We start from the raw sequence: 24727 nt of genomic DNA, 5'->3' as shown, positions 1-24727 counted from the left end.
GTGCATTTGGCAATTATATTTGGTAGCAATGCTGAGTTTTTTTGTAGGACACACATAGTCTGCTTAGGTGGCTGCTGGCCTCTGGAATTTGCTTTATTTTTTAAACTCCAAAGCCATGAAGCTGTTGCTGCCTGTGTTTGATTTCCGAATTCAAAAGTTCTGGCAGTCGATCCAATGCCGTAGCTGTGTCTCTTGAAGTCTGGATAATGTTATGATTGGTGACATCTTTAGCTCTGCATGCTAACTGGAATTAGTAGAACTTGATGGAAATTTTTGTTGGAGCATTTTGCATGAATACACTTTTGAGAATTGATTTTGCATGTTTCTTGTTTGTAAATTTAGCCAAATTTTGAGGATCCAGAAATTCCGTCAAACTTGTTTCTGGATGGTTTGGAGTGAAAATAAATTCTGTCTTCAAATATAACACTGTTGCACTAAATTTTCCATAAAATTATCCTGGGATCCTAGAAAAGAGCTGGAGATGAAAGAATAAAGCACATATCCTATAGAGCAAAGAAAGCAGAAATGAAAATTAAGTAGTTCTTCATAGTTCCTGGAACAGACTTATTGTCCTCCACTTTGAAGTGGTAGCAGTGGTCACTGGTCATGATTGTGGTGATTCCTCTGAATATAAGAGTGTGTTTGGTAGAGCTTCAACCCAACTAATTTAAGAAAATAAGATTTTCAAGTAGTTTTGTAGTCAATGGGATTTTTCTGTGTGGTGAGGACCTTCAGAAGAGCAGTTTGGGTGAGTGACACCAAGGAGCATTCCATGGGTGGCCCTGCAGGAGGTGGCACTGCCTTCCTTCCCTGGGGATGTTTCTGAGTGCATCACACTCAGGAGAGGGTTTGTAGGGGGACACTTGGGGTGCTTCTTTGAAATTTCATGTTTAAATGATTTTCTAGAGGTACAATTAATAGGAGCAGCTCTTGGCAGTAGGGTGCTGCAAGGAACTGGCCCAGAGAAAGGTTGTCCTCTTATCCTAGAGGAAGTAATTGTTAATTTATGTGGGCTTCTTGTCCCTAAATAGGTTAGGATTAAGCAGGAGAGAGCTGAAATATTTTAATGGGGTTTTAATAAAAAATAATTATGAGAGAAGATATCTGTAAGCTTCTCACTTTCAGGTTCTTCAGCTAAAGCTGTGAAGCAAAACTAGCTCAGTATTAAAATGAGCAATCACTTTATGCTGAGATATATATATTATATATATATATATAATGAATATACATGCAATAGGGCATTTTCCCCATTAAATTTACACCCCAGGATGCACAGAATAAACAATGAGTCCCTTGGACATGATTTTAAGGGCCTCATGTTGAAGAGACTGTATTTTTTTAAAAAGAGGCTTCCCAAATCTGAAGTGAATTAAGTTTTGCTGTCTGTGGAGAGTGGGTTTCGTTTCCATGAAATCTTTGCCTTTTGTCTTTTTGGACATACTTGAAGTAATTGAATTCACTGTACTTAATTGTGACTGCCTAATTAAGACAGTTTATACATTTGTTTGGTACAAACTTACTCTATAATTAGTGAGAAAATATTTTCCAAGAGGATGGCAGTGACTTGCAGGGACTGTAGGAGATTTATCCTGTCTTGGCAATACCTTGAAGTGCCTAAAAATAGGTGGAGTGAATTTGGTTTTTGAATAATTAATAGTAAATTTCTTCACCACCAGGAATAAATTATCTGGTTTTCTATAAATAAAGGAGAGTTTTTCAAAGAACAGTGGTTTTATGAGCAATATTTATTGATGTCTGGGTGAATAAATGCCTTTAAACTTCAGATATATTGACTGGGCATAAATCAGCAGCAGAATTAGTTTAGGAAGAGCTGATGGTGAGGCTGTGTGATTGAGACTATTCTGGTATCAGGTCCTGATTTAGGAGTCAGGCATCATCTCTTTTCCTTTGCTGTATGACTCATATTTATGAATTTAATCATCTGCTAGCTGGAAAATCTGGAAGAAAGCTTATAAAGTACAGTTTTGAGAGAATAAGAACTTTAATTTGTTCATAAACATAAAGATTGCTTGAAAGCATAGAGATGGAGTTGGAAGCAGTGGCATCTTTGAGAGGAATTATAGCTGGGTAAGGAAACAGTGATTCTCCAATTCCACTACTTATGTAAAAAAACCAAAAAAAAAGTCAAAGCAATTTAACATTTACAATGCTATTTTCATTCTGGAGTGCAGAGAGTAGGAAAATCTGATTTATAACCAATTTAAACTCTCCTGTGCAATGCTGACTCCAGATAACGACGGAACTTTTTGAGTTTGGAGTTATTTTTCTATAACTCAAAGCTCAGACTGAAATCTTGGTAAGATTTGGTGCCCTTCCATATTTCATACAGAGCAGCTTTAGTTTTCACATTGAATTTTCTTGCATTTTTGTTCTTAAAAGATCCATAAAATACGTACTTGTTGAAAAATAAAAGACAAATATTTCAATTCCTGACACATCTGAAAGATGAAGAATACAACAATTGTATTGAGCTTCATTTAATGGCAACACCTTCGCATCAATTGTGAATATGGTGTGCTAGATCAGAAAAGTGCAAACATTTATGTAGGAATTATTTGTAACTTTTTAGATGGAGAGAAGCAATAGGAGACCTATTGCTTGTCTCCTTTTATTATTTCCTTTTTCTTTTTTTTGTAGACAATAACACTGGTTCTGATAGCTTCTCTCTTCAGTTTTTATTAAGGCTATTTTCTGTACTTCTATATATCTTCTCTTTTTCAATTTCTGTCCCCTGTCCATATAAATCAGTAAATCAGTTACTTTCTCTTCATCTCCTTTTCCCAAACCAACTGCAAGGAATGAGACATTATTTGGTGGCTGAAAAGATGCTTCTCTGTGGTGTAAACTGCCCAAGCCAAACTGATAGCCTTGAAGGCAAATAAACCAGTGACATGGAATTGTTTGGATTCTTGCCATTCCTCCTGGCCTTTCTGCCTTCAAATCTAAAGGAAATAAATGAATGTCCTTATTCCTACCCTTACATTTCATATGTTCTGTGCCTCTTCTCCCTTTGTCATTTCTACATCACAGACCTCATGAGGACAGTTTGTTCAGATGCCTTATGGGGATTGTTTCAGTGACATTTCAGTTCCTCACTTGAAAAAACCCCTCTGCCTCAAACCTGGTTTTATTCCATAACAGTGGCATTCCTCCTATAATCTGGTCTCACTCCAGGGAATAAGAGTTCAGCATCTGGAGTGGGGGTGTAACCTTAGGGTTTTTTTGGGTTTCTTTTTTGTTTAAAGTTGCTAAGTTCAAATAGTCTTGGTAACTTTTAAAAAAATCACAGGCTGGTTTGGGCTGGAACAAACCTTAAAGATCATCTTCTTCCAGCCCCTCTGCCATGGGCAGGGACACCTTCCATTATTCCAGGTTGCTCCAAGCCCCATCCAGCCTGGCCTGGACCACTTCAGGGATGGAGCATCCACAGCTTCTCTGCGCAACCTGTTCAACTTAATTTAAATTAAATTAATTAAATGGAAAAAGTATCACTACACCTCCTAAAAGCTCAAAGTTTACAGCTGTGTCAATCCAAGATGGTTCTTTGTATTTTTACCAGATTCTTTGGATTTCATGTATACAATAAATAATGACATCGGCATCAATTCTTCTAATTAAATTTTCATTTTTGATAGACCTTTATTTTAGTTTAAACTATCCAAAGAAGTAAGAGTTTATTTTTCCTCAGTGTGATGTTTGTAAACTTGCATACCTCTCTGGATGTACTTAGAAGACACGGTTAGAACAACAGGATATATTATTGAAAATAACATAGATAAATTAAAAAAATATCTTAGTTCACATTTAAATTTCTTCCTCATAAAACAAGTTTATAATTATAGTGCAAGGACATTCTTGCTAGGGAATACGTTTGCAGGAAGGAGAAAAGGAGGATTGTTCATGGATTTGGGAGAGCAGAGTTGTTCTGAACTGTCTCTTAAAAACCATGAGGTGTTTTCCAAGTCCAGCATGTCTTGCTTTGCATCTGTTACTTTTTAAACTTTTCTTTAGCTGAAATGTACTAAAAAACCAAACAAAACAGTAGGATTAGTGCCTTTGTCACACAGGTTTATGGCCAAGTTGCCTTTTCAGCTGTACCAAGGTGTCTGTTGAATATATTCAGTAGGCTTTGTCTGTTCACTTGGGAAGAACATCACCATTTATTTTAACATGTAAAAAGAGTAGGAGGAAGAAACCCTGTCAGCTGTTGCCTGAAGTGATGGTGCTTTTTCACTCATCATCCCTTTAAAGGAAGGGGCTGGGAGCAGGGGGAGGTTTGTGAGTGAGGTCTGGGGGGTCTGAGGGGGTTCTGGCCCCCGATACCTTTGGGCTGTGTGTGGAGAGGGTCCCAGCAGAGGAGACAGAGGCCCAGAGCAGGATTTTGGAAAGGTCACCTTTAATATGCTCAGAGCCAAAATGTGAGGGATTCCATGGGAAGCATCCATGGAGTTGTGGGATTTATTCAAGAACAGCTTCCTGGAAGCACAGGAACAATCCATCCCCTGCTGAGGGAAAGGAAAAAGGCAGAACAAGAGACCACCCTGGCTTAACAATGAGCTTTTGGGTGTACTGGAAGAGCAAAAAAGCAGCATATCAGCTATGGACAGGCAGCCAAATACTCACTGTAGTCTGCAGGAGCCTTGCTTTGCAGGTTTTCAGGGCATGTGACTCTAGCTGTGTAGCCAAAACATGTGATACATTGCTTTTTCCAATATATCCTCACATTGTTGCTCCTTTTGCACATTACATTAGTTTGCTTCTAAGCAAATATGAAAGCTGAGAGTAAATCCATGTTGATGTGCTATGAAGGAGGGAAGAAAACTGCCTTGAGGTGTTTGTTATCCCCGAGCAGCACTCCTGAAGTGCACCTTTCTTTTGCAGACACTACAAGAAGCGCTGCCAGGGCCGCATGCGGAAGCACGTGGGGGACCTGTGCCTGCAGGCTGGGATGCTGCAGGATTCCCTGGTGCACTACCACATGGCAGTGGAGCTGCTGCGCTCTGTCAACGACTTCCTCTGGCTTGGAGGTACGACTGGGTGGTGGCACTTGTAATCCCAAGTGGGAAAAATGGGTATTTGGTGTAAATATGGATTTTATGATTGGCTTTTCGCAAAGATTAAAATGAATATTGTATGTGTTCTGTTAGAAAGTTATGCTGTATTAAGTTTCTTAAGTAGTCTGTTCAAAATAGTTTTAGGTTGTAACATAATGTTAAAATAGAAACTATGCTATGTAGGATACTTTTTTTTATAAGAAAGGATTTGCAGTGAGATAGCAGCCACAGGACACCTAAATCATTCAGAGAAAGAGAATTTATTGCTCCATTATCAGAAGAAACAAACTTCCCACCTCGCTCAAGCAGGATGATGCTGTCAGGATTAAGAGGAAGAAGCTGACACTGACCAGACAGAATCCTGTGCTTGAATGGAATTTATGCATCATGTATGAGGTATATGAATATGCAACAAGTTATTGTTTTTAAGGGTTAATCCTCTCTTAACGTGTGTCCTTTTTTGGGCTTGTGCTGCCCAGAAAAAGGTACCTGGACTTCCATAACTCTTTGTTTCTATTGTCTCATATTGTCCTAATCCAAATTGTCCAAATTATTATTACTCTTAATTATAATGCTATTTTTATAACCATTTTATTACTATTAAACTTTTAAAAGCTTAAAAACAGGTGATTGACATTTTTCACACCAAGTAAATCAAACTATCCTTTGTAATTTCCTGAGGTGTTGTGAAAAACAGTAATGAATTTAGTCACCAAAATCTGGATATCAGGTGTGAGTAATGTGAAAAATGCCAATCACTTTTTGGAATCTCTGCTGGTCAGAGTGACCTTGAGATGCATTAGAAAGTCTCTTTTCCCAGCCCAGCAGTTGAAGAAGGAGTCAGAACTCTTCTATTCTTGTTCTCAAGGTTGTTTATTGTTTTTTATCTATAAAATTCTTTCTCTGACTCACTGAGGTCTGTCTAGCAGGTTGGGTTGAGCCACACTGCCTGCCTCAGAGGCGGTGTTCTCTTTTTATACTAAAAACTACGTGTACAGTGTTTACCATAACTTCTTAATACCTATCCCCTATGTTAGACAGTGAGCTTCTACTCTAAACCAATCTAAAAGTGCCAACATCACAGCAGAAGATGGAGGCCAAGAAGAAGAAGAAGAAGAAAGACTGGACACGCTTAGACTCTTCTACTTTGTCTCCTGAACCCCCATTCTAAAAACACTAAAAAATCTATTTTTCACCTTGTGATAAGTTCACTGTCATTCTACTTAAGCTTTTGTATCTTGTCTTCATATAAGGTTGGTAACTTTGTCTTCACAGAAGGTTGGTAACTTTTTCTATGGGTCATAATCAAAGTCCCAGGTGTCTTGGGCTCTGTGCCAGGGTCTCTGAGCCCCCTGGCAGGGGTTCTGACAATCCAGGACACCCAGAGGGATGTCTTGAACTCCGACAATCACTTGTTTTTAAGATTTTTTAAAGTTTAATAGTAATAAAATGGTTATAAAAATAGCAGTATAATTAGAGTAATAATAATTTGGACAATTTGGATTAGGACAATATGAGACAATAGAAACAAAGAGTTATGGGTGCCTTTTTCTGGGCAGCATAAGCCTGAAAAAGGACACACGTTAAGAGAGGATTAACCCTTAAAAACAATAACTTGTTGCATATTCATACATCTCATACATGATGCATGAATTCCATTCAAACACAGGATTCTGTCTGGTCAGTGTCAGCCTCTTCCTCTTAGTCCTAATGGCTGAGCAAGGCAGGAAGAAGTTAATTTCTTCTGATAATGGGGCAATAAATTCTCTTTCTCTGAAAGATTTAGGTGTCCTGTGGCTGCTCTCTCACTGCAAGTCCTTTCTTTAGGAAAAAAGCATCCTACATAGCATAGTTTCTATTTTAACATTATGTTATAACCTAAACTATATTTAACAGACTACTTAAGAAACTTAATACAGCATAACTTTCTAACAGAACACATATAATATTCATTTTAATACTTGCAAAAAGCCAATCATAAAATATGCATTTTTCACAAAGAAGGATGAAGTTGAAGCAAAAGTTGGTCAATAAGATGTGAGAAAGGAATGTGTTTAGGAAAACCTAAACAGGATAAATTGTGTTACTGTAGTAAAGCATGTACTTAAAAAAAGTTGTGTCTGATTTTTTCGTGATTCCTTGGAAAGTATTTGATTTTTCTTTACTGGGTTGTGTAGGTGTTTTAAAAATGTTTCCTATGGGTGTCTACTGTGGACTGTTAGGAAAAGACTTTTGCCTTTCCATCTCCTAAAGCTGCAAGTGTTAAACTTCCACTGGCATCATTTCTTTTCATATTAGGTGCCAGGATTTGCTTTTTTTCCTCTGCCTTTCCTCCATCCTTTCCTTTTTTTTTCCATGCCTGCTTTTTGTTATTTATTGGCCATACAAATGATCCTTGAGCACAATTTCTGCTTCTCAGTTTCATACCCTTCCAGGACAATCACTGTCTCCAGTTCTGCTTTTAGTTTTCCCATTCCACGTGGAAAACATTTATCTTCCTAATGGCCCTGTAGAGTACATACCATGAAAACCTTAACACCTTTTGATCTCCCATTTCTTTCCTTCTGCAATTCCAAAAACTTAAAGGGCTCAAGATTCCTCAAATTCTACTTCGAGACCTCCAGAGGACTCTCTGGAGAGAGAGACTCTTCCAATCCAAATAGTTTGATAAGTCTGATCTGCTTTTCTTATGTCCAGTTACATCAGGTTGTTCAGGGACCTGTCCAATTGAATTTTAGGTATATTTAATGATGGAAGTTATACAGTCTTTGAGCAACCTGTTCTAACATTTTGCTGATTATACTTTGGAAAAAACGAACTACAAAACATAAATTGGTCTTAGCTTAAAGCAGAATTTCTTGTGTCCTCTTGTGTTGACTCTCATCTGGTCCCTGCACCTCTGAGAAGCTCCTGCCTCCATCTCTTCCCTACTGGATGTTTTAAAGGCAGCAGGAGCACCAGCCTTCACCTGATTTTCCACCTGCTTTCCAGGCCAGCCTTCTCAATCTTCCTGATTTGGCTTCAAGCATTCTGTGGGAGACCATGTCCAAAGATTTTAGCCAAAATACACAACATCCACTGCTGTTCCTTTGTCCACTGAGCTTAGCATCTCCTCAGAGGGGGCAGTGAGGCTACCAAAGGCTGATTTATCCTCAATAAATCGATGTGAGCTGTTCACAGACACCTTCTTTCACTTTATGTGCTTCTCTGTAGCCTCTCCAGGGAGCTGATGTTGACCTCTCTGTGCTGGTACTTCCTTCTCCAAGAAGATGACATTTCCCTTTTCCCAGCCACTAGAAACCTCCCCCAATGAGCATGAACCTGTTGGAGGTGATCAGAGAGTGGTTTTACCTTGGTCAGCTCTCTTGGCTTCTTACCTGCTTTTGTGGAATTGCATCCACTTGGATTAAGTGCTACTCACGTGAGCTTCCTCTACTGTGACAAGTTCTTACTCCTGCAGATTCTGTCAGTGGGTTGGGGCAGTGTGGCCTCTGAGGGTGAACACAGATGTGAAAAGCACATTGAATATCAGAATTTTCCATGGGCTTTGTCATTAGATCTCTAATTTCAGGCACATTTTGTTTGTGTGAATGGACTTCACCACAGGGTACTTCACTTCCTGCAAATGTCTCTGCTAACCTGCTGGCCTTTTTTCCTTTTCTCTGCAGCTGCCCTGGAGGGGCTGTGCTCAGCATCTGTCATCTATCACTACCCAGGTGGCACTGGGGGTAAAGTTGGGTCTCGCAGGGCCCAAGGAGGTTCTCTTTCTGCTGAGGCAGGCAACAGGCACAGGCCAGGTAAGGATGGCATTTCTGTTTTATTCTCTCTGCCACCACATCTGAAAACTTCTCCCTACATCCTAACTGTGTAAAATTATACAGATGACAACATTAATCAGAGGAGGGAGGTTTGGGGAAGAATTTTTTTTTTTTTATTTCCAGATTTTTGCAATTATTTTTCTGTTTTGGTGTTAATGTCAACACATATGCTTTGCATAGAATTGCAAAGCTTTTGATTTCTTCACCTGATTGTTAGTAGTGTCTGTGTGTGTTTGAATTTTGCTGGAGGAGATGCAGACAGTTTTCATAAAATAGGATCTGGCAGGGCTGTTTGTATTAAAAAGAATTAAGTTGGGTAAATTTTATTCAGGGTTCTTTTGCTATTCTAAAGTCAATGACTAACAAATAGATTTTTTAAAATGAAATGCCAATAAACCAACATAATTTTTAAGATTTAGTATACTTTTTCTAAACTCTTGGACTGCAAAGGAGGTGGCTGAGGAGAAATATGAGCAATCTGTAGTGCAGTGAACATTGTTGAAAAGGATGGGTAGGGATCACAGGCTCAGTGTTTGTTTCCAGAGAAGAACTGGAGGACATCAAACAGAGCTTAGCAGATGGAGAAGCAGATGAAAGGAGTTACTCTTTATCCAGCCTCCAGGTATGATGTGGAACTCCTTGGCATTCAGAGGTGCCAGATCTGGTGCTGTGTGTGAGAGGCAAGGCTGCTGCAGCTCCATGGCCCCAGGTCCAGGCAGACAGGAGGCTGAGCAGGAATTCCCAGCAGGCCTGGAGAACACAGAGGGAACACAGACACAGCCTCAGTCTGTCCAGGAGCTGGCACTGCTCTGCACCAGCTGCTGGCACCTCAACCCACAAGGCTGAGAGCCAGAGCCCATTGCAGCTGTTGGTGCTCAGACCAGCACACACACATGCCCTCCCCTCTGCTTTCCCATGCCTGGTCCCTAAACTGCCTCAGTCCCTCCTTCTCTTTGTCTTTGGCTTGTCCCCTACACCCCAGAAGGAATCCCAGGATGTTCTTTCCCTCCAGTGAGCCCCATATCCCTGTAGGAGTGACCCCCAGTCTGTCTGTAAGGGGATCCAGAGACTTGCTGGGGTAACTGAGCTGGGCTTCACCACCCCCCCTGCTCTGGTGGCTCTGATTTGGTTATTGGGGTTCAGCTGATGGTCACTGATCCTCTCCACTCCTCTGTGGTTGTGCAGATGAGCCTGTCACATAACCTGACACTTGTCACATGGTGTTACAGCTCCTGAAAGGTTCTGTGGCCTTCAGGAGAGGCTGGGCTGGGGTAGGAAAATGGAAATCCATTGATTAATGGGAGCTGCACTGGCCTGTGGGCTAACCCAGCACAGCTGCTGCTGTGTAAGCATTCACTCAGGACTGAAACATAGCTGGGTTTCAGTGCTGGTTTTAAGTTCTCTTTTGTGCACTGTGGTCAGAATTAATTCCTTCATCTAAAAGAAGGAATCTTTTAGATCCACCCATCTTTATTCTTTTATAAGTCACAATCTAGTAAACACTTGTTTTGTATTACCTTTATTATGAACTGTGTGTATTGAAATCAGATAATTGTGATAGTAAAATTACCTTATTTCAGGACAGAATACTAATTTTTATACAATACCTAGTCATTAAAATCTGTGCATTTGGTCCCATGACCTGTGAATGCATTTTACATTGGCTGTTACAATTTCACCTGGTTAGTGACCTTTTCAATGGATATTTATCAGGAATGTTGCAATCTGTTTGTTTGTCATGGGTACTCCTGGTTACTGAAGAAGGTAACAAATAAGTCACAGCTATCAGAATAATTGAATGAATTTTGGATGTATTATTGCTGGTTTCTATTTAAGTTGTCTTGTATTTCAAAGTCCAGTTTGCAAACTTGGTACTGTAGTTGTATTTTAAAAATGTTTTTGTTTCATATGAAAAGATTTTTCAAAGGACTTTTCTGTGAAGAAAAACTGATTACAGGTTTTTTTTTGTCATCCTTTGCAGACAAAAATATTACTTTGTGGCCCATTAGATACTGTTCCCTAAGTCTAGTTATGATCTCTGTGTTTGGTGTGAACTGCTGAGCTCCCTCTGGCCAAACAGCTGTTGCTGTGATGTCATTTTCCTACAAAGTTTCCTGAAAGTTTCTTTTTATTGCCTATTCCTGAGTCTGCAGTGCCTTTCATTTTAAATCCTTTCAAACTGCACCTTTGGTTATAGTCTCTTTCAGTGTAATTGATTTTGTGAGGACAGTGCTCAATCTGGGGAACAAATTCCACTGTATCTTTCTGTGGGATAAAGCCAGAAAAAAAGGGATTCCAAATTCTGCACAAAGAAATGCCACACTTGGAACTGAAACTTGTGCCTGATTTTGAGGTGTGTAGATGTGAGAGTTACCTTTAGTGCTTCCTCTTGTACCTGGAATTGCACCTCTTGTACTTCAGCCTTCAAAGGATGAAGTTTCCTGCCCATATCCAGCCAATAGAAACATCTTCCTCTGGAATCCCTTGTGATTTCCATCCTTTGGCAGTTTTAGGCTGCAGCACAGGACCTGCTCAGCAGATGGGGTATCTGCTTTATGTGGAAACAACTTTGGAAAGAAAGCTCCAAATTACAGCTGAGCTTCTGCTCTGTGCTGTGACTGCCCATCCCTGGAAGTGCTCAGGGTCAGGTTGGGTTTTTGAGCCTCTGCTGCCCATGGACAGGGGGTTGGAACTTGATGGTCTTTAAGGTCCCTTTCCAAACCATTCTGTGAGAAGGGTGCTTTGACTTCTCAGGTATCTAAACCCTTCTGTTTGTATATGGGGACAAATTTAGGCTGTGTCCCCTGGAATTCCTGGATGTGTCTCTGCAGACTTCAGTGTAAAGGAGGATTCTGAGTTGCTCAGTTCCTCCAGGCCAGGAAATCTGGATGTGATGTAACAGTTGTGGGATTTGTATGTCAAACAAGATGAGTCTGGATTGCTTTATGCTTAGGTCACTGGCTGGTCTGGATTTCTCCACTGGATTTTATTTGTTGAGAGTTCTAAGATCTTGAATTTGTTGCTTTTTCCCCAGGCAGAATTATGACCCCTGAGTGAAGTGTTGGTTTATATTTGAATCTAGATCTAAATCTCTGCTTCACTTGTCTGGAATCTGAGCAAGTCAACTGAAGGGAGGGTCTGTCTTGCTGATAAAATAATTGGTTTTGACTGCTTAACCCTTGAGATGAATAATTTTCTTGTCATGTTTAACCAAAGTTTAGGGCGAGGTGTTCCATACTGGTAATCCAACTCTGCAGTACTCTTGGCAGCTCTTACATGGACAGTCTGGCTTTTTGGCTTGACATGACTCAATTATTCAGAAAATTAGATGGAGAGAAATGAATGATAATTAAAAGGGATAAAATTACTTGGAAATTTTATTCTAGAGTATTGTGCAGATTAAATGAGCTCCCACAAAGAGATAGAAGTATTGTAGGTCCTGGCATGAATACTAAGTGGATTGTAATGGAAACTTGCTAACCAAAACAATAAAGGAAAAAATAGATGGATTTAAATTATACACTGCAAATTCTGAAATTCTTCCTAGTGTGTCTTAGAACTTATTGCAAATTTATAGACTTTTACATTTATTTATTAACAAAATGAGATTTAACTTATGGGGACTACTTGAATTATAATTGGTAGTCCTTCACAACAGCAGTGATAACCCTGATGAATCTGATGATTTTGTTCAAGCCTGATGTTATAAAAGATTATAAGAACTTACTTTGCTGGCTCTATTTAAGGCTGAAAAAAATCATTTTTGTTCCTCCTTTTAGGGGCACAAGAAGTTCTCATTGATCCAGGTACATTATTTTTCTGCATGTTTCCAAAGTATTTTCTTGTATTACTTGATGTGTTTTGCAATTGTATAGTTATTGTCACTTGCCAAAACTAGTAATGATCCCTGATGCTTCAGTTTTTGGCTATAAATCTTGAGAAATTATAGAGACTGAAGGGTAACTGGCACAAAATAAATGCTGTAGTTCTGTGATTGTGTCTCAATAAATTCTAATCAATAGGATTTCTTTGCATGAGTAGTGAGGATTTTGAAATATTTTTGAAGTGACCAAGATGAATGGTCCTGTGGTTCTGTAGTGTCATGGTGCTCCCTCAGTCATCATGAACAAACATCTTGCACTTCCATAAAAATAATCTTAATCTCCAGATGTGCTTGGTCTGATTCATTAAGGTTAATGAGCATATTAAAAAGTTCCCTAAGCATTTAAATATGTAAAGAAACATTCTTTCTGCTCCCTGAGAAAAATTCAGAAATATCTTTCACAGTAGTTTTTAACTGTCTGTTGACAGTTAGGGCCAGCTCTGAAATACAGAGATTTTTTTTTGCCATTTTGCAGAGAAACCTCTTGGAGAAACCAATTAGTGTATAATCCTAAATAAATTACAGTATAATGCTGCAGATTTAGTAATATGTAAGAAGGTATTGAGCCTTGCCAAGCCTTTGATATGTTTCCACTTTTATGATGTTAACTCTAATAAAATAAAATTCTAAAAATAAAATTTTCATTTCTTTCTAATACCCCAGATTTCCTTGGCATCTATTTCAAATTCTTATCCCTTATATAGACCCCTTCTGTCTCTTGCCTTCTTTCTTATATAAGAAAACCATTTTCTTACTGTTTTGTCTGAGCCTTTTTTTTTTCCTATGGTGTGCTTTAGAAACACAGTTTTAAAGTAGAAGGAGGAATAGTTCAAAGATTAAAACTGGCTATTCAGATGTGGCCATGATATAAGTTTAGTAATCTATATTTTACTCATAGTCTAAACATTCAGATAAGGGCTAAAAATCATGAATGTATATTTTTTTACTAAGTGAAAGATTATTTCCTTTCTTTCTAGGTAGGGCAAGTGTACCTTGTGTATTCTGTGTCAAACCTACAGCATACCCTAGCTTGCTTTTTAGATATTTAGCATTTGCCAAGAGTCCCTGTGTTCATTTCTGACCCTGTCCTGTTTCAGGTGCTCTGACTTCCAACGGCATCAATGCAGATACCAGTGCTGAGATAGGACGTGCTAAGAACTGCCTGAGTCCTGAAGACATCATAGAAAAATACAAAGAAGCCATTTCTTACTATGGCAAGGTAATCCTGGTTATTTATAAATGAACACTTTAAGTTCTTTTCAACCATGAACTGCTGAGGCTTTGGTTTGGGAGATCTTTTAAAGCATGACAGTGAGGTTTGTAAAACAGCTTCCAGCTCTGCTGGAGTACTTTTTAGGTTTTTGTGCAAATGCTCAGAGCCTGAGATGGAAAAGGAACTTAATGTCTGCAGTCATAATAAGAAAAGAAAAAGAATTGTTTTTTACTGTGAAAATAGTGGCTCAGTGTCTACATCAACACTAAAGATAAGTTTGATTGTATTGCAGTGGAGTTATTTAATCACTTTTTAATTTCAGGTATTTCTCTTGGTTGATAATGTATCTTTAGACTAAGCTTATAAATATTTACTACAGGCATTTTCATGTCCATGTTAAAGGGAGACTCTCCAAGTGAAACAATTTCAATTGTGTGCATGAGTTAATTTATGATCAGGAGCAATGAAAGGTGATGATTCTGGGCACAGTGTCAGATAAATTAGAATCCATCAGTAAAACAATAACTGTCAAGGATGCATTCAGCTTTTTAATGTTACCTTAAGGGTACATTGCTCATCTTGAAAGGGTGTGATGTCTCTAGGAGTGTAAAATTATTGGACTTAGTTGGGCTTAAGGCAGGATATTTATATTTTGATTATTTATAATATGCACTGTGCTCTCAGCAAGTAATAACTGTGCTTCACTGCAGCTTCACTTGAAATAACAAAGAGATTTGTGTCAGGACTGATTTATAACCCTTCAAGACAAGCACAGTTACCTTCTGTCTGTTCCAGACCTACAGAGTAACTCCTTGCTCTAATGCTGAGGAAGCAGCACTTTCTGCAGACTTCTTATGTTCTCACTCAACTGAAAAAACTTCTGTAGCACCTTCTAAAATAGATTCAATCTCCACTGATTTGCTTTTGCTAATATAAATGCATGAGAGAGGAATATGTGACAGCTTTGCTGGTGTAACTCTTGCATTTTTTTATCGAGCTTTCTTTCCCCCATTGGTTTTCAAATACAAATACCTGAAGAGAGCTTAACTTCAGCAGAAGGTGGGCCAAATCAAATACCTAGTATCAGTGTTTTTTGAGGAAATTACCAGACCAGATTGTCTGGCTAGAAAATTGCCTGTTTGTTATCTGAGCACAAACAATTCAATGCACATCTGCATTGTCTCCTTAGCTTCCTTAAGCAAGCTAAATCACTAAACAGTCATTTACAGCAAATGTTTTGTAAACAAATATTGGAACAGTCAGATGGATTTCTAATTCTCTCATCAGGAATATTGTTTTAACTAAAGAGAAAATGGATGCAGCAATAAAAATATTTGCATTGTAAAGGTAGAATTTATTTGCAGACACAGCACCACAACCAACCATTTATATGAGGTTATCCCAAATGGTTCCAATATTCCCAGCTTTTCTCCTCACCTGAACTCTCAAAATGAGAGCAGTGAGTGAAGAGGGTGAAAGCAGCTGTTTTGCACAATAATATTTTAGATGACACCTTAACTTTCACTTGGGCATATGTTGATGATTTAACAGTGTAGTCATTAGCATGAAGGAATTGCTGGGTTTGGAGGATGTGACAGCTGATTTATGTGCTGAGCAGAAATGCTCATAAAATCTAACAGGTGCAATATTTCAATATTATTTTAATTTTCTCCCTCTCCAAGTACAAGAATGCTGGGGTGATTGAACTGGAAGCTTGTGTGAAGGCTGTGAGAGTCCTGGCAATGCAGAAGAGGAGCATGGAAGCCTCTGAGTTTCTGCAGAACGCAGTTTATATCAACCTTCGGCAGGTCAGTTGGAAAGTCCAGGTTTTTTTCTCTTGTCATTTGACAGAATATACTGAAAATTACTTAGATTCAGGAGACTCCAGTTTATTTTCTGTACCACTGCATTCCTTCTGACAAGAGCTTGACTTCTGAGGATTTTCACATCTGTGAGTCTGGGTTAAAAGGTATTGAGAGTTCATCTAAAAACATGAGGACTTAGTTTGAGATTAAACTCTGTTGCTTCTTCTCCCTTGTGAAGGTTAAAAAAAATCCCATTGTTGTTCTCTTGTGATGCTGTACTAGGGAAAAACAGCTGCCTGGGATGGCTCTGCAGTGGATTTTAAAAATTTTCTTGATTGCATCTCATTCAATGGAACTGAGCAAATCAGGAATGGCCTGTTGCAGAGTGAGCTGAAGGGTCTGATTAGTGTTCTTAATCAACTGAATTTTTGCTGTGTAGTGCAAAGTCTTAATTAAGCCAAATCAGAAAGGAATTCAGGAGGGAAATCAGTGTTTGGAGCTGTGTGGAAAGTGCTCAGTATCACCACAAAAACAACATTAACACTTGAGCAGTGTCTTAAGCTTGGTGTCACTGCTCACAGAGAGATTGCTGTGGTTGAAAGGATTAATAAAAAGCTGTTAGGTTTCTTAATGGTTTTTGGTTTTTGCTCATTACATCTTGGTAAGATGAGCATTTTGAATTCACACCATTGACCTTATTAGGCCCAGACAGGAACAGCAGATTTATGAGAGAGGTAGAGCACTTCCTTTCATTTGCTAAGAATCCTTTCTCTGGAATAAATTTTCTAACAAAGCATTAATGAGACAATAATTAATTGATAAGCTGTCATAAAAATCATCAGTCTTGTTAGACAGTGCCTTAATTGCCATAATCCTTGTAGTGCTAGAGGCCCTCTTTAATTCTCTAACCTGTTTTTTTGCTGGCAGTTCTGCACCCTTTGTTATTCACCCAAACTCTTGTGCTGGTGCTGTTATCCTTGTTGCCTGCAAACTCCAAGATTGTTGTTGTTTCTTTTTCTGGAAGCAATTAGTGCATTAAGAGAATACTCAGTTCTCCCTGCCACCACTGATATTGCAACTTTCACTTCTTACCAGAGGAGACCTGTTATACCCAGTGTCTTGGTTTGAAGGGCAGGTGTCTGACAAGGAGGGAAGGAACCTCTCTTGGAATAGAAAATGTGACCCTCTTCCCTCCAATTAACTCTGAAAATCTGGGGCTTTCAGGCAAAGCCCTGGGAAAAGGAATCACAGTTCTTCACTGCTGTGTGTACCCTCACCCCCTGGCCAAAATCTCTTGGTATTTTTGCCCTTCCCGAAGAGAAAAACCCCAGGTGAGAGAGGAACCAGCTGCACCCTTCCCCACCTTGCCCAATTTTTTTGGTCACCCTTAAGTCCTGGTCCTTATTGTCTCTTACCAACAGATGGGACAAAATTCCATGGGAGAAAGAACCAAAAGGAGAAATCCTAACCCCTAACACACAGTGAATGGCAAAGTACTTGCCACTTCAATAGCTGATATTTATTGCCTAATGATACACAAACACAAAGCTTGGCACCATGAAAAACAGACCCTGATCTGAGCTGCCAGTGAACCTGCAGCCAGTCCAGCCCAAAGCAGTTCAGACTGGGTCTCTGCAGGGCTGGGAGCAGAGATTGTGTTGGCATCACTGTGTGAAATAACTGTAGGATAATCTTTCCAGGGCTTTCCAGGGCTGGGAAATGCGTTTTCCTTAAAAAGAGCTATGGCTGGGAATTGTATTTACAGCTTTTTAAGATTTAATGTATGAAGCATGGAAACAAATAAGAGTTGTATTTATAATTTGGACTAACTCATGAGGAGGAGTCATCTTGGGCTAGCTGAGGGAATAAACTGTAGGGCAGTGTTTTTCATATGTAGGTAAATAGAACATCAGCACAACCAATATTCTGCAGCAGAAAAAACACCTCACAGGTTAAAGTGTAAGACTTATAAACAGGAAAACTAGTTCCTATCCATAAATTTAATTTCATACTCAGTCTAGTAATATCATGTAATTGGTATTTTCTGATGAGCTGCAGGGTAATAAGACTTAACTTTGCATCCAGTTATGAGGAATAAATTGTAAAATATAATTACAGAGAAAGTGAGATTATAAAATTTTAATGTAGTAAGGAATAATTAAAAAACAAATAAAAAGCTTCATTCTTTGAAAGCCTGACTTGAAATAAGCCTGAGGAAAAACTCTATTACCTGAAGAGTGACCTACAGCCTTTCCAGGTACAGTTGTAGTTTTGTCTGGTAGAGCAGGCAAATAAAAATTAACCAGGTGGAAATAATGCTGTGCTTCAGGTGGTGGCTGTTTTGCAGTCACTTTACAGGCATTAAGCTTTTATAAATTTGTGAGGTCAGGAAAGATGTTTGTAGGTGCTGCACCAATGGCCTGCAGAATGCCTCCTGCAATCTTCCCAGAATTAATTACTTGGAGTATCTGGATGGGTTTTTTCTCATTTTTCTTCTTTCAACTTCCTGGATGGTAACACATAACTGTTTGTGCTTAGGAAAATGCAATTTTGCTGTCTTTGTGGTGATGAAAAAAAGGTTTTCTGCAGCTGAGGAAAATACTTGATTAACTCTGGGGACAACCATCAAGCAACAGGTTATGTAACAGTGGTAAAAACTTAGATATGATGAAAATAAAACTTTCTGGGAATCTACTGCCTCTCTCATAGTAATTCCAATTATTAGTGAGTGCTCCTGTCTACCTAAAGAGCATTGCCCTGTCTTTTATCATCCTAAAGAATTTAGTGAACATTGTCAGTATTTGTATTTAAGGAATAGATTTGATAGGGTTTTTTAAAGCTTTGTTTTTTTGCTTTATTTCCTGATCATGTGCTTGTGCCCTTTTCAGCTTTGCTGCCATATTTTTCATTGTTCTAACCTGTTAAAAATGGCATAAATAGGTGACTTCAGTATGATACCTCATGTTCTTTCTGAGTGATTGCTTTTGGGAACTATGGTAACTTCTCCAAATTTTTTCTGTGTTTTCCTTTTGTGTTTTCTATTTTTTTCCAGCTCCACTGGTTTCTGAAAGTTTTCACCCTGGTGCAATTACCTTTTTTCACAACTCATGATATACAGGGCTTGGTTTTAGGGATGGGTGGTACTTTTGTGTCAGCACTGTCTTGTGTTGTCATTTCTGAAAAAATAGGAATTTCAGCTTCAAAATTTGTCTGAAACGCTCTAAAATGCTTTGCTACTCTGTGTGTTTCTTCATATCCTGAAGTACAAAAATTTGAACTGTCAGATAAGGTCGTGGTGCCCTCTGATAACTCCTCTTTGATGTGTCTCATATCCCTGTGTCCAAAATTAGAAGTGACTTTTGAGAACAGACTGCTTTTTGTAATTATATCAGGATTTGAGTGGCTAAAAGACATTTTGAAGCTCTGCTTTACAAGACCTAATCCTTTCTGTAAAAACCAGCAGTGTGGTGAGCAACTTCCCTTTGCCTGTCCAAGCCTTTAAGTGCCTGAAGTTAAGCAGACTGATTGATACTTCCAGTTTTGAAGAATGAGTTGCTGTTTCTGTCCTTTAGGGCTATTTTTGGGTGAAGTTTGTCACTTGAAACACTTTGCAAAACGTGTTGGCAGTTTTAGAGTAATTTCAAGTACGTTTTCTTGCTTTTGATTGTGCCAGATTCCGTGCACTAGGTGTCAGCATTGCTCTGCCTGCTGGTTCCTGGGACACAGAGCAGGAATCATCCAGAGTTTCTGTGGCAGTCTCTTCATGGCTGGCTGACTCCAAAGCAAGATTATCATTCAGGCCAGAGGCAAAAAGAATTAAGTTACCTGGGACTTAGGCCAATACACTGATAAGCTAAAGGAGCACATGGTGGTAGTTCCTTATCAAGTTGGTTTCAGCTTTAAGCCTAACAGGACTTTAACTAAATTCCACCTCACTTGTGTGCAAGTGTATAATGGAATTGTTTAGGTTGGAATAGAGCTCAAGACCAACCATTAACTCAGCACTGGCAAGCCCAGCACTAAACCATGTCCCCAAGTGTCACAGCTGCACATCTTTTAAAGCCCTTCAGTGATGGTGACTCCACCATTTCCCTGGGCAGGCTGTTCCAATACTTGACTCAGTGAAGAAATCTGTGTCTTTCTATGACATTTTGCTACTTTACCATTATTTTTTTACCTTGTTGGGAAAAGCTCCCCTTGAACTCACTGCTTCCCTTCAAAACTTGCTCATGGTGAGGCACTGGCGCAGGTTTGCCAGAGGAGCTGTGGATCTCCCATCCCTGGGAGTGTTCAAGGCCAGGTTGGATGTGGTTTGGAGCCAGTTGGTTTAGAAAAAGACATTCCTGCCCATAGCAGGCAGTTGGAACAAGATGATGTTGAAGGTCCCTTCCAACCCAAACCATTTTATGATTCTGTGATTCAATCTCACGGTGTATAAATCACAGTGCGGTTTCATGGAATGAAAAATTTGTGGTTTACAAGATTAGAGACATAAAAATCCAGACAGTAGTCGCTTGCCTTCATAGCCTGAGATTTCAAGATTAGATTTAATCTTCAAGGGATGAAAATTTTAGTGAATCAATAAATCTTGGAAGTGGAATATTTTTGCACTCCTTTCATTCACGCCAATATCATGTTAAGTATCTTCCATAAAATGTGGAGCTGTTTAGCTGTTACTGACTGTTTTGACTGTTTACTTGTTAGTACCACTTACAAATAAAGTTGAAGCTGCAGAACTTCATCTTTGCAGTTTTTATTAACAGTTGAACCAAGCTTAACTTTCCCTGGCTGCAGAAGCTGTCATGCCTGGCTATGTGCAAATCCCTGCCCTTCTGCAGTGCCAATGTCTGCTACTCCTGTTTGTTTTTTAAAACTCAGCACTTAAAATCTTTGCTCAAAACCATCCCTTTCCTCCTTTCCTTTGCAAGTGCAGCTCTCAGAAGAGGAGAAGATCCAGCGCTACAGCATCCTGTCGGAGCTGTACGAGCGCATCGGGTTCCACCGCAAATCGGCGTTTTTCAAGCGCATCGCGGCCATGCAGTGCGCGGCGCCCAGCATCCCCGAGCCCGGCTGGAGGGCCTGCTACAAACTGCTGCTGGAGACCCTGCCTGGCTACAGCCTCTCCCTGGACCCCCAGGACTTCAGCAAAGGTCAGTGGGATTGCCACTCAGCTGGCTTTCCATAATCATTTCCTTGAGAGATTTCATCTTGGACCTAAGTTGTTTGGTAATCTGAAACTAAGGCAGCAGATAGAGCAGTTGTTTAACACTGTGCCTTCATTTTTTCTTAATATTGTTCCAATAATTTCAAATTTCTGCAAGTCACTGCTGAATGTGTTGCTGTGGTTCCCTGGTTGCAGGAAGTAATTATGTGTTATTTATGAAAACTTCTTTTCTTATGTTTTTCAAAAAAACATTATTATCTTTGTTTTGATAATGTGCTTCTCAATACATGAAAAGGTCATCTATTATTCTGGATTACTTTTTCAATTCAAGTGCCTTCAGCTGTCCCATCAGAAATTGTATTTCTTTTTGTTTTGTGGCTGTTTGATCTTATAAGAAAAGAGTAAAAATCCTTTTACATATTTTTGTATATAGATACAGCTAATGTAATTAAAGGGTCAAATATGTCACATTTCCCCACAAATGAGATCAGAGACAGCTAAATTGCTGCTTGGCAGCTCCTTTTGAGTAAACCTTTCCAACACCTTGCATTGTGTTATAGGGCAGCAGTTTTGGGGACCATTCCCTGAATGTTGTAGCTGCAGGAGAGGAGCAGGAAGAGATGGGTTTAGCTGTATTTGTGGATGGTTGGTGTTGGGGTTTTTTAAAACTGTTGTGATTTGGCAGTCAAATTATATGTGAGAGGAGGTAGCAAATGCCAAGTGGACTTGGTGGAAAGATGCTAAGAGTCTAGGAATGTGCTGGGAAAAATATGCTGTGACCTGGGATAGAACTGTGTTGGGAGAGGAAGTTGTAGAAGTTCTGCAAGAAATTATAAATAAAAAAGCAAAGAAAAGACATGACTGGTATTTATCTTTCATTTTTCCCTTACCTTCATGTTGCACTGAAGTGAGTTGTCTCGTTTTTTATCCCCGAAATGGCTCTTTTAGAGACATATGGAAAGATCACTGCAAACTCTAAGATAGAAATGACATTTCACACATGAAAAATAATGAGACTCTCAAAATATAAACTCTCAAGGTTTGGTTGCAGTAAATATTCCTAAAACAGTTTGCCAAATGCTGATGGGTGATATTACAAGGAAGGCTGTTGAAGTTTATGAAGTATTGAACATCTTGAAATATCTGTTATTTAAAAATTATTGCTGTTGCTTACTACTAAAAGCAGGTTAAGCTTCATGAAGAGTGCTGCATATTATGGTTCTGAAAGGAAGGTTATGTTAAGATCATCTATTTATTCTTCCCATAGATACTCTACAAATATGAAGTAATTCATAGCCTGAAACTTAAAGACTGAAAATCAGGAAATGTGCCTTGTGTTCTAAAGTTTTATTGCTTTTATTGCCTGGGAAAGCATGTATAAAAAAATATCTCTTGCTTGATCTTTAAAGAGAGTTAAGAATTACTGGGTAGTTTTTTTTTCTTTACAAGGGCATGGAGTGACAAGACAAGGGGAAATGGCTTCAAACTGAAAGAGTAGGTTTAAACTGGATATTAGAAAGAAATTCTTTACTGTGAGGGTGGTGAGGCCCTGGCACAGGTTGCTCAGAGAAGCTGTGGCTGCCCCATCCCTGGAAGTGTCCAAGGCCAGGTTGGATGGGGCTTTGAGCCACCTGGTCTAGGGGAAGGTGTCCCTGCCTTATGGCAGGGAGTTGGAAATAGATGATCTTTAAGGTCCTTTTCAGTCCAAACCGTTCTGTGATTCTATGATTTCAATTTCTGTATGAAATCTCATGTGCATTGTCCAGAGAATTTAAAAAAATTAAAAGTTTTGAGTATAATTTTGGATTTTGGGAAGTGTTAACTTCATCTTCAGAATTTTAACTGTACATTTATTAATCAAGAGACAAGCATACAAAACAAAACTTGATTTCATGTTTAGATATTCAAGCAAATACAACAATCCTATTTTTTGTGTTGAGTACAAGGGTTGGATTTTGTAACAGTCATTGGGTGATTGGTATGAGTGCCATAAAATTACTGCTTAGCATGTGAAGAAAACCAAAACCAAGGTGTTTGTGATGATTTCCACCTTTACAATCCATTAAATATGATGATATATTCCCTGCATTTCCCCCAGGAACTCACAGGGGATGGGCTGCAGTGCAGATGCGTCTGCTCCATGAGCTGGTCTATGCTTCCAGGAGGATGGGCAATCCTGCCCTGTGTGTCAGGCATCTCTCCTTCCTGCTCCAGACCATGCTGGATTTCCTTTCTGACCAAGGTAGGATTTTTAAAGAAGCAGAGATTTGCACTTTCTTCTGATCCATAATCAAATAATGTGACTCTGTTTTGAAATAGAATTAATTTGGGAAGGAATGGAGAGCAGGGAAGTTGGGGAGTTCTGTGTATGCCTCAGTGGGTTATTGATGGTAGTCAGTCAACAGAGTTGAAATTACATGATCTTTAAGGTCCTTTCCAACCCAAACCATTCTGTGTTTCTAACTTTTGGAAGCTGAATGTGATGGACCTAAGTTAAGCAGTGTTTCACTGGGACAGTGGCCTTAAGTTCCTCTACATTCTGCAGTCAATATATTTTAACAGGATTTGATTTGTCAAAGGTTGAAATGCAATTAACGTCTGTGGATGATTTTCAGCAATGGGAATGATGTGTGTGAGGACCGACCCTTCAGTGGGATAGAACCATGTAATATTTACAGAATCACCTGAAAAAGCCAGAAGTGACAACTGTTATTTTGTATTTTGTTTGTTAGGAAAAATATTCCATAGTGACTTGTTTATCACCCAGCTTAATGAAATCAATGATCTTAATGAGTGCTGAAAGATTTTAAAAATTGGTTTTGCTTCTCAGTAAGTCAGGCAAAAAATGCATTTTTCCCAGTTACTCCTTTGTTTACAATAAAGAGGATGGAAGTGAAAAAGTATAGGTTGGCTTTTTTTTTTTTTCTTTTCCCCTTCAGTTATGGCCAAATGTCTCCCCTTAGTGACTCCTGCAGCAAAGAACTTTGTTGGCAAACTTTTGGTATTTGCTTGCTTTATTCCCTCTGTTTAGTGGCTCAAATCAATGCCAGGAGGAAGGAGGGGAACTGATAAACTGAAATAAATTTGCTTTCTGCCTGTAGATCTTCTTTGCTGTCAAAAGGTCCTTGGATTTTCCAGGACTTACAGTGAAGCTTTGTTGATATATGTATGGAAAGTTGTGCTGAAGACAAGGTTTAAAACTCTTCCACTCTGCATTTCCACATGTGATATTGTTAATCCCCAATCCTAAAAAGGTTTGAACTCCCAAAGACAAGAATCTTCTGTGTTCTTTGCCTTCAGACATTGTATGTCTGAGTAAAGCTTCCAGTTTCCTAAGGCCTAGGATAACTCTGATGTTTAGTGCCTTTGAAAAAATCAAACTAAATATTCTCCCATGTGTTTGAAAAACAGTTGAATATTTTTTTCCTTCTCTCCTGAATGCATCCAAAATGGAACTTGCTGTTGAGTTTGGTGTCTTTTATTGATAAGAAGTGCCAGAAGTGTATTTCTGGCCTGTATTTTTTTTGGAAACTCTGCTGAGATTGATATTGTGTGACCATAGAATCATTAAGGTTGCAAAAGGCTTCCAAGATCATCAAGTCCAACCTGATGTTGTGCAAGAGTCCATTTAGCATAGAAAAATTACTTAAAATTTATAGTTCTTATAAAAATATTGGAATATTAGGGAAAAATAAACCAACAAACCTTCAGTCTTGAATTGTAGTAAAGGACAAAAGCAAGAGAATTGAAGGCAGAGGATTAGGTTACA

At 39.0% G+C, this 24727-nt stretch overlaps 1 protein-coding gene across 5 annotated transcripts in view; it reads left to right on the top strand.

Moving 5' to 3' along the window:
* TRAPPC9 (trafficking protein particle complex subunit 9) overlaps window positions 1–24727 on the top strand; it is a 445989-nt gene that overhangs the window by 6252 nt on the left and 415010 nt on the right. For 4 of the 5 annotated variants that reach the window (XM_071421860.1, XM_071421859.1, XM_071421858.1 and 1 more), the window contains 7 exons: window positions 4903–5048; window positions 8744–8872; window positions 12673–12699; window positions 13874–13995; window positions 15672–15797; window positions 20728–20944; window positions 23057–23200. In XM_071421860.1, coding sequence (XP_071277961.1) covers window positions 4903–5048; window positions 8744–8872; window positions 12673–12699; window positions 13874–13995; window positions 15672–15797; window positions 20728–20944; window positions 23057–23200 — 911 coding nt within the window. The remainder of the gene's footprint in view (window positions 1–4902; window positions 5049–8743; window positions 8873–12672; window positions 12700–13873; window positions 13996–15671; window positions 15798–20727; window positions 20945–23056; window positions 23201–24727) is intronic. The other variant, XM_071421861.1, reaches the window with a different exon arrangement.

This window comes from Agelaius tricolor, unplaced genomic scaffold (assembly GCF_023055355.1).
Source record: "Agelaius tricolor isolate 1412-34295 unplaced genomic scaffold, bAgeTri1.0.p SCAF_2, whole genome shotgun sequence".
Taxonomy (NCBI): domain Eukaryota; kingdom Metazoa; phylum Chordata; class Aves; order Passeriformes; family Icteridae; genus Agelaius; species Agelaius tricolor.
Note: the sequence above shows the minus strand (reverse complement) of the source record. Positions and strands in the feature narration are given on the sequence as shown.